Source organism: Semicossyphus pulcher, unplaced genomic scaffold (genome assembly GCF_022749685.1).
Source record: "Semicossyphus pulcher isolate SPU_LCO1_2020_fin unplaced genomic scaffold, fSemPul1.0.p SCAF_1, whole genome shotgun sequence".
Lineage (NCBI taxonomy): Eukaryota > Metazoa > Chordata > Actinopteri > Labriformes > Labridae > Semicossyphus > Semicossyphus pulcher.
The window spans coordinates 5,913,685-5,924,056 of NW_027211603.1; the positions used below are offsets into that span (position 1 = coordinate 5,913,685).

General features: G+C 40.7%; 1 protein-coding gene across 1 annotated transcript; it reads left to right on the forward strand.

Annotated features, from left to right (window-relative positions):
* Positions 1 to 385: 385 nt before the first annotated feature.
* traf6 (TNF receptor-associated factor 6) lies at positions 386 to 10,350 on the forward strand. Its single transcript, XM_069662710.1, has 8 exons — positions 386 to 539; positions 1,847 to 2,172; positions 2,421 to 2,571; positions 4,219 to 4,377; positions 4,464 to 4,535; positions 5,694 to 5,771; positions 5,874 to 6,197; positions 8,010 to 10,350. Exons 2-8 carry the CDS (start codon positions 1,847 to 1,849, stop codon positions 8,604 to 8,606), a joined length of 1,707 nt encoding a protein of 568 aa, XP_069518811.1. The 5' UTR covers positions 386 to 539; the 3' UTR covers positions 8,607 to 10,350.
* The last annotated feature ends 22 nt before the right edge of the window (positions 10,351 to 10,372 follow it).

The following is a 10,372-nucleotide window of genomic DNA, read 5'->3' on the forward strand; positions in this document are numbered from 1 at the left end:
GTTAAACACCACATATTTTCGAAGGGATTTTGAAGTTCTGCTTTTCTTGTACTTAATTTGTAATTTTATTTTTACACTTGCTTTGTCAATGTAAACATATGTTTCCCATGCCAATAAAGCTCTTTGGAATTGAATTGTATTGAAAAAAATGTAAATTAAAACAGGAATGTTTGTTTCTTTGTTTATTATTATTATTATTATTTTATATATAAATATTTTCATTTACTTATTAATTTATTTGGTTAAGTTTCTCTCACTTTGTTTTCAAAATATTTAGAATTGAATACAGTCGTTAGAATCCTGATCTACACTCCATACCAGTTGGTGGCAGTAATGCACCATAACGCTGTTTGCAAAGCGCCATTAAACACCACAAAGAAGAAGAAGAAAACAGGAAATTCAGTGGAAACGAAAAGTTCAATACGTATTGAAAGCGAAGGCAAATATGACTTAAGAATAAAATCTGCGTTTCCACATATAGCCAGTATATTTATGCTGTTGTTGCCGACGAGGACGCGTGTTATCTGCTCGCTGTTTTGGTCAGTATGTTTCTCGTAATCTCTTTTTAGCCCAGTCAGCTTGCAAAGTTGCAGTTCCGCATCAGGGTGCACTTCTTTATCAAGTGACAACATTGTCAACACTATTTGTTGTATTTTGAGGACCAGCTTTTAATTATGTATTATGGAATAATTTCTTGATTTAAGCTTAGGTAGCACTTAAGTTGGGACTTTGTGGTAATACGGTAAACTATTAACATAGACGTTTCTGTCTCGAGACCCTGGCACTAAGTTACAGTTTCGACCTCTAGTAAGACCCTGTGTAAGTTACTGGATAAAGGCTGTTGTACGAGTTATAGATTTGGTTTCTATATACAAACATGCTGCTATACAGCTACGTAATGAATAAAGCTACACATATTATTTATGCTGAAATTATTTTATGTGTTAAGTATGTTGTATATAGTGTGAATATTTTTAAAATTATTTTGTCACCGTTATTATTTATATTGTCATATCTTTTTTATCTTCTTATTGCCACCTGTACTTTTTGTCTATTTTTATTACTTGAGTACTTTATTTAATTTGCCAGTTTTGTGAAGATATAATTCCACATATTCCCTGGTTAAATGTTCTCAATTTAGATAATTTTCTGCTTTTATTTGTCAAATGTGATAGTAAGTCGCCCAACTGTTGGTTGGACAAACAAGTCTTTAAAGTTGTAATGATTTTTTTTTTTTTTAATATTCTGTCAATTATGATACAAACTGATTAGCTGATTATTTTAAAAACCAATTGACTAATGATTCTAAAATTATAGTACTTGTTTCAAGCTGCATTAAATTACTCCATTATCGATGCTGTAAGAACCACAAACCAACTCTAGGGCTTACTGTTCTAATCGTATAACATACCATCACAGTATATTGTAATAGACAGTAATAACACTAGACTATGGATAACTGCTTTTAAAGAACATGTTGGTTGTAGGTCTGATATGCTCCTTTTTCAGTCTTTAAAAAGGAGGAAATAGCTAAAGGGAGGAAGTTACGTAGTTGGTTGGGTGAAATGAGTCCTGTAGATTCCCCTGTCTCTTTTCCCCTTTCCTTATGGTACAAATTTAGCTAGGGAGTGTTGTTCATGGACTGTGATTTTTGGATGCAATTTACACTGCATTGTCTAGCCTTTTTTGAGCTTAGGTGTTGCCATAACACGAAACCTTCTCTGTCTTCTAAGCTTGTAAATATTAAAGACTTGCTAAGTGTTCTTCAATTTTTATCTAAGACATACATTTTTTTTGCCACTCTCACCCTTTGAATGCCCATTTTGGCCGTTTTCACTCTGCACAGATGGCTTGCTTCGACAGTAATAAGGGAAGTTTGGAGGAGGACAGCTATGACGGAGCTGTTGGTGGAGAGCTTTCTAGCTGTGGGTTGGCCATGATGGAAAAGGAACGGGAATCACTTCTCAGCCCTTCAGAGAGCCCTGGCACCTTCATGAGCAGCAACTCCGCCAGCCTTCAGGCTGCAGTCCCCATCCAGGGCTATGACGTGGAGTTTGACCCACCACTGGAGAGTAAATATGAGTGCCCTATCTGCCTCATGGCTTTGAGGAATGCCATTCAAACACCCTGTGGTCATCGTTTCTGCAAGAACTGCATTGAGAAGTCCATTCGGTATGCTATTCTTCAGCTCTCTAAATAACATTGAAGTTAGTAATGTTCACACTAGATTCATGGCACATTCTTGATGAGGTGTCAATTCCTTATAACACTATGAAATTACTGATTAGTAATAAAATAAATGTAATCTACACACTGTTTGTCTAAAAGATGCAACATTTTCCTGCTTAAATATAAAGCAGCTTGCAGAACCTGATATTCTTGATGCTCAGACTGAATGATTGTTCTTCCTCATGCTTTAGGGATACAGGGCAGAGGTGCCCTGTAGATAATGCAATGCTGTCAGAAGACCAGCTGTTTCCTGATAACTTTGCCAAACGGGAGATTCTTTCACTAACTGTACGCTGTCCAAACATGGACTGTGCTGAGAAAATGGAGCTCAGACATTTAGAGGTGAGGATTTTAAGGGTGACCGAAAGGGAGCACACTTCCCAGATATCCAGACAGTGTTGCATGTGTGACGTCCACGGTTGGCTCCGGTTGTAACTCTTGATTCTCCTGGCTGACGGTCGCTTTCCTTATTAGACTGTTTGCCTTCATCTGAGCGTCCAATTTGTTTCTTTTTCTTTGGATTTCCACTTATTTTTGAAGTTGTATCTGTAGTCATCCATCTTTTCTTTGTTTGTTCAGCCATAGTAGATTACTGTTTACTCGCAACAGCTTAGCGCCGCCTACCCTCTCTGGCAGACCAACCACTGCTGAGTGATGGAAAACTCGCCACGAATTGGGCGCCGCTTGTGATTTTTTTTCTGCGAAAGTCGCCACAGACACCCATCTGTAATACTGCAAATGCAAAGGCTTTCATCAGTGGGCCATAGGCTCACTAACCATTATCGCCGATAGATAGTGACTTAACAGACATTTATTTACATGAAAATCTTTGAGATTATCACTTTAATTATGTTTAAAAAGACCATAAATAGTCCATAATCTGTCTAGTTTTGTTTTTAACTGGATTCCAGTTTCAAAAATTCCTTTGTTAGGGTCAAAAATGTGTTTTCAGGTATCGGCCAATACGCCAGTTAATGAACCGATACCATAATTTATTAGCTCCCCCAAAATATCAACTTGTTTCTTCTTCTCCAAAACATTAGTCTACACAAAAAATATATATATTATGGCTTCAATAAGCAACTACTTAATGAAGAAAAGAAGAACTGATATCAGGTGAATTTTCATGTGACAGTAACGAACATAAACAATGATGAGCTAGCAGAGAGTTCAACATTAGTCAGAGCTAGCAAAATGTCAGCCCGCTTTTTGGTTGACACAGGACGCGCGTACTGAGCCAATCCATACAGCAATGGCAGCCATTATATCATATTCACACAGGTGAAGTAGTAGAATATCTCTAGATCCATGGCTACCATTGGCAATCCATCCATCCATCCATTATCTATACCCCATATCCAGCTGTCACTGGGTGAGGGGCGGGGTTACACCCTGGACTGAGTCAATCCCTGGACTGACACATAGAGACAGACAACCTTTCACGCTCACACTCATACCTACCTACGGGCAATTTTAGAGTCCCCTATCAACCTAACGAGCATGTCTTTGGACTGTGGGAGTACCTGGGGGAAACCCATGCAGGCACTGGAGAACATGCAAACTCCACATAGATAGGCCCTGGCTGGGTTCGAAACCAACAACCTTCTTGCTTTGACACCACCATTGACCATAAACCTCTGAAATTAAGGGGAAGTTTTCAACGGCTTTCATGCATATTGATACTCCTGTAGGGCAAGCGTGTGTGTTTTGTTTTCTATTTCACTTTTGGATTATATCATAGTTTCAATGTTCGATACTTTTGTGATTGTAGTTTCCAAAAATAACTGCTCCAGCAAAATAACCTTTTTAGAAAACTGGCCTCAAGTAAGATGACGACAGCTAAAAGCCTTTCCTGTCAGCACAGACCCTTCCTTCTGACTGTTTGACATGTACTCCTGTTGATGAAATTGTTAAATTTGAAGCACTGCTGTTATTGTAGTTACAGATTAAAATTAACTGCGTTGCCTCGATGTTTTCTTTTCCCTCCAGAATCATTTGGCACGGTGTCCTTTTGCCGTAGAGCCTTGCCCCCAGTGCCAGCAGTCGTTGAGAAAGAGCCTCTTAGAGGAGCACAAATCCGTGGAGTGCCGAAGGAGAATTTTGACGTGTCCAGATTGTGTGGCGAGCTTTGTTTACGAGGAGAGCGAGGTAATGTAGTTGTGGTTACTTGAAATTTCACAGCCATATTTTGTGTTTCTGTGTCTCCTTACAATTGTGTTCCTTTGCTCATTCAGATGCATGAACAGCAGTGTCCCTTTGCCAGTGTAAGGTGTCAGTACTGTGAGATGGATCTCATCAGAGACCAGGTGAGTGTCTGCCATGCTCATGGAAATGTCACTTCTTCTCTTTGGAACAGGGACTTCTCTTTGGTTTTAAACAAAAGGGAACAACTCTATAGAGTGCGTGTCACAGTTAATTTGGGCACACACCACTTTGTTTTTTTGTATGAGGCAGGAAGTGAATTATTTCCCTCATTACATAAGTCCACAGTTGAACTCTATACAAGTCAAATTTCATCATATAGTACATTTAACAGAATTATCTGGCTAAAGTGCTTTACAGACATACGCAAAGAACCAAAGACCAGCTCCAGTCATGTTTTAAGACATTTAAAATGCTCTGCTTGAAAGAATAAATTGTGTCTGTATGATTTTTTCTGCAAGATTTGTATCATTACCTTGAAAAAATTCTCCCAAGGCATCTCCTCCTTCTCCCTCATTAAAAATCCCTGAATCTGCATAGTCCCCGCCCACTATGTGCTACATTTCTCCTCTTATCAAATTACAGCCGAAAACAAAACACATCTCTGCCATCGTTTAGAGGCAACTTATTGAAACTTAGCTAGCTGGAAATGTAATAATTAGTAGTAGTAACGTTAACGGTAGTAGTCAGTAGTGAGTTTGCAAAAATTACAATAATGATTATAGCTGGCACGCGCATCGCTGAAGTGGTTGCCATAGGTTACGCATAATGATATGCATAGCGTCACCACGTCCATTAACGGGATTGGCCCCTTAGGTTTGTGACGTCTCAAACCTGCCAATCTGAAAACGTGTTGTTCAGCCTGTCCTTGGTACACTGCAGTTTAAAAGCAGACAGGCCCAGCCATGGAGATGACTGCGCATGTTGTCCCTGATATGTCTTGTAGCACATGAGAAACACCACATGGAGATGTTTACAAGGGGGTCTTTGAAATAATAAGAATGGTTGTACGCAGTCTGCGATAGCAGCCTCTCACAATGGAGTCTTCAACATCCTGTATTCAGTCAAAGAGGTTCTGTAAAGACAGAGGGCTGTAGCGTTTTAAGCTACATATCTGCTGCAAAACAAAAGAAGGAGAATGCAAGCTTCTTAATGAGTGGACCGATTGGGGAAGATACAAAGAGAAGAGATTGCAATTCTGAAAATCTAATTTTAATAAACAGATATGAATGAAGCTAAACTGATGCTGTTTTTTTCTGCAGATGGAATCTCATTGTGATACAGATTGTCCGAAAGCCCCAACTGCCTGTAACTTTAGTGCCTTTGGATGTAAGGAAAGGGTAAGTAATCAAATGCTAAAGTTTGTTGTCTTGTTTCACTGCTATTTGTTCTATTAGCCCTGCAGGCAAGATTTGACTTTGCAAAAATACTTGCCTCTGCAGATGCAGCGTCACAACCTGGCTCAGCACATGCAGGCGTTCACACAGATGCACATGCGTTACATGGCAGACTTTCTGCGTGGTCTAACCCTGAATGGCACCTCACCCAAATCCCTGTGGTTGCAAGCACCTTCTGTTTCCACTGAGGATCAGGGAGCTGCAGCATCTGTAGCAGCCTGTAGTGGGCCCAGAGGAGCTGCTAGCTGCATCACCAACAGTGGCCCTAGTCAGCCCAGCGATGAGATGCAGAGGATCAGGGAGATGGACGGACGACTGGTGAAGCAGGATCACCAGCTGCGTGAGCTCATCATCTTAAAAGAAACGCAGGTAAAGGATGTCTTTGAGCTTTCAGAGTGGGGAAAAGTATTTTAAAGAACTTCTGTGATCAAAGTTGTCTTCTTTGTAATGTGTCTCTTGCCTGGCTACCTTGTCAGGTCTTTGATCTCTGTCATATGTATCAAACAGAGCAGAAATGTATTATAGAGTTACAGCAGATCACTGACCTGAGTTGTAACTTTCTTGACACTCCAAAGGATTTAATACAGAGCCCTTTGTAACTTTTAAAGGACGAAGATTATCTCTCAATGATGTTTAATCTTTACAATACATAAAGGGATACCTCTTTGTTTTTCGTTTTACTTGTTTAGCTTTTTAATTAGATCCTTGTTAGTTCAGGAAAAATGTGAATAATGAGGAAAAAAAGGAAATGTACATTTTTATTCTGTTAGCTGTAGAAATATAAAACTGTAGTAACTCTAGTTGAAAGAACGCCACCTTAAGCTCACCCTATCCAAGACTGAGCTCCTTGTCACTCCAGCCAGTCCCTCTATGCAACCACAGATCAATATCCAGCTTGGACAAACTGAACTCACTAAGTCTGCCAGGACCCTGGGCATCATAATTGACGACCAGCTAACCTTTAAGGTTCACGTGGCCTCGATTGCTCGGTCATGTCGATTTGCCCTGAACAACATCAGGAAGATCAGACCCTACCTTTCAGAGCATGGTAATATCTCGTATCTAAGAGCTCTCGTAATATCACGCATTGGAGTACTGCAACTCCCTACTGGCAGGCCTTCCTGCATGCACATTCAAACCTCCACTGGCTCCCAGTCGCCAGTCGCATCAAATTCAAAACCCTGTCACTCGCTTACAAAACAGCAACAAAAACCGCTCCTGCCTCACTGAACGCCCTCATCCAGGTCAACACTCCCTCCTGCCCACTACGCTCTGCCAATGAAAGGCACCTGGTACTCCCAACACAACAGGGCCCTAAGTTGTTAACTAGCCTCTTCTCCTCAGTAGCCCCCCGGTGGTGGAACGAGCTACCAAACTCCATTCGGTCCGCAGAGTCCCTTTCACCTTTAAGAAGAAGCTAAAGACTCTTTCATGAACACCTCCTCACTATTGATGCTATTGAAGATGATGACATCGAGGATGTTGTTGCTGTTGATTAGGATATTCATCATGATGATAATGATGATGATGATGATGATGATGATGATGATGATGATGACTATATTGACAACAAAAAAAAACACCCTATACACTTGCCTGTTGACACCAGCGTCCGGTTGCACTTGAAACCGTTTGTTGGCTCTTACTGACTTCGTTCCCTCCTGTCTTGATCGTTGCTTGTGTTGTATTAACTCTCAGATGTACGTCGCCTTGAACAACAGCATCTACTAAATTAAATTGTAACATTGTAAACATGATGTCTTTAACCATTTCTTCACCAGATCATAGAACTATATTGATCTGTTTACACAACAAAAATTGTGTCTCAATCTCTTTTCTTGATGGTTCAGGTGATTTTTAGTGTTGTATTTTACTTTTGTCTGGCTAAATAGAATTTCTTATATTCAAATAAATATTGGGCTAAACTCTTATTAATGCAGCCCAAAGCACTGCATTATATTTTCTTCAGTTTCACTAACTAACTACAATGATGTTGGGCTCTGAGCGCTACCAAAAAGCAAGTCATCTATACTCAATGCTGTACCTGAACACATCCTGTGTAAACATGATGGAGCACTGAAGATGTGGCTGCTCTGCTTACTTGAATCTCATCCTAAGCCTTCATTACAGACTCTGCGCAAGTCTTTGTCATTTACAACCATTTTCCCATCTCTTCCACAGGCTGGTCAGCTTGCAGAGCTCAAGCGCAAAGTGTCAATGCTGGAGGAGACGGTGAAGGAGCTGGAGGCCCACCAGTGTCATGGCATCTTTATCTGGCGTCTGAAAGGTTTCTCCGCCCACCTGCGTAACCAAGAAGCTGGCCATCCAGTGGTCGAGCACAGCCCCGGTTTCTACACCGGCCGACCTGGCTACAAGCTGTGCCTGCGACTACATCTGCAGACCCCCAACGCCCCACGCTGCTCCAACTATATCTCCCTCTTTGTCCACACCATGCAAGGAGATTTTGATGGGATGCTGACCTGGCCATTCCAGGGCACCATCCGCCTCGCCATCCTAGACCAGGGTCCCGAGAGTCAGCACCACACGGAGGTGATGGAGACCAAACCAGACCTGCAGGCCTTCCAGAAGCCCACCATCCAGCGCAACCCCAAAGGATTCGGCTATGTCACTTTTCTGCACCTGCATCAGCTGAATCAGAGAGCCTTTGTTAAAGATGACACTCTACTTATCCGCTGTGAGGTGACACCGCGTTTTGACAATATGCTTCACCGTGAGGGACCAGCAGTGCAACCTAGAGGACCAGAGGCCTCAGTGTGAGGGACTTCAGTCAAACTCCTCTCTACTGGGTCATCATGCCAAGACAGCAGTACAGAAAATCTCCCAGTGTTTAAAAATTGCTCAACCCATTTATAGTGATGGACTTTAGGAGGAGGAAAAGTGACGTTCTGACCCATTTAAACTTTTGATGCTGACAGTGTGCAAGTATTTATTTTATGCCAACTTTTATTGTCATTGTGATTTATTTTCTTAAATAGATATATACAGCGCATTATATATATTCTGACATGTATGTAATCGTCTATATGGTACAACAAGCCCTATAAGTTCAAATGGTGTAAAGAGTCAGGAATATTAAATCGGCTCGACAGAGCAGATTAAAACAGCAGCGGAAGATACAGATACCCTGTGGGGGCTGACAGCGATGGACAATAATGCAGATACTGCACTGTAGTTTTTACCTCATTGTGTACAATTAGTTTTGCCTAAGCCACTGAAACTCGCTTGAGTCCAGAAAGACATTTCCTCATACCATATAATGTAAACTAAATTGCTGAAAATTAAAGAAGTGCCACAAAAACGCTGAATTTTTTCTTCTTATAATCAAAATTGACACCTTAGTCCAAGAGAAGAAACACATTCGGATGCATGGCTATAACAGTATAGCAGTTATTTATGCCCCATTAATGTGTGCGGAGAGGCAAACGAGGATTTTGATGTGGAAGGTCAATGGAGCCAAAAACATGGAAACCTGAGGATTTTTTTGCTTGTTTATGAACCAAGTGAGCATCCTTTATTGTAATGAAAGTGGGCATGATGAAAAATCATTCTCTTAATATATGTACCGGTACAAAACATGTGAAGGACTGTCATGTCAACTGGAGAAGGTGAAGCTGCAGTGAAAGCAAATAAGTCAAGCCATGTCCGTTAAACCAAGCGGAGGCTGTATGACATCCCTGAGTTTCATGGATCACTGGATTACTGTTGGTGGTCAACATGGCAGGCAACATGCTCCAGCAGAAAGCTAAGAAGAAGACGTCAGTGTGGATGTTTGGAAACAATGCAAAATATTCAAAGGTCTACTTTGCAAATGGTTCATTAGGCATGAAATTCATACAATAACATTTGTTGCTCTTCAAAACTACACTGGGAAACTTTTTCAAAAGGTCATAAGAAAGAGGAATAGCAAAACTGTCATATGTGTGCTTATGCAAATCCACCGTTTCAGAAGTACTAGCAACACCTTGTGTTGTCTCGGGGTGGTATAAAATATCGTCGTCCTGAATTGTGCAATGTAATTATCAATACGCTTGTGCCAAATATTGATATTTTAATTCACAATTATATGTCGCTCTAAACATTTCCATGCCATTTTGACTCACTGCGTCACTACTTCATGACTCTTTGCGGTGGCACTTATTGGCACTTATTGGAAATTAATTGGCAGAAGAAGCTAATCAGATATCGTGACGCATCATTATGTGATTGTCTTGCAATGTATCAATTATCGCAGAATCTCTGTATCGTGATGTTATTGTTTTTGTGGGCCACATGTCGCATATCGTATTGTATCGTGAGTTACCCTGCGATTCCCACCCCTAAGTGTTGTCTGTCTGTCTGTCTGTCTGTCTGTCGATTCACTCACACGTCCTTTCCTAATGGGACATGGAATCATATTTCAAGAGTACACATGAATCCCAAAACATCTGTCTTCACTGTAAAACCACATAATGCCTGTAAAGCCGTCATATGATGTAATAAATAAACAGTATTGTTGTTTTTATCTTGTTTCTCTGTTATGGAAT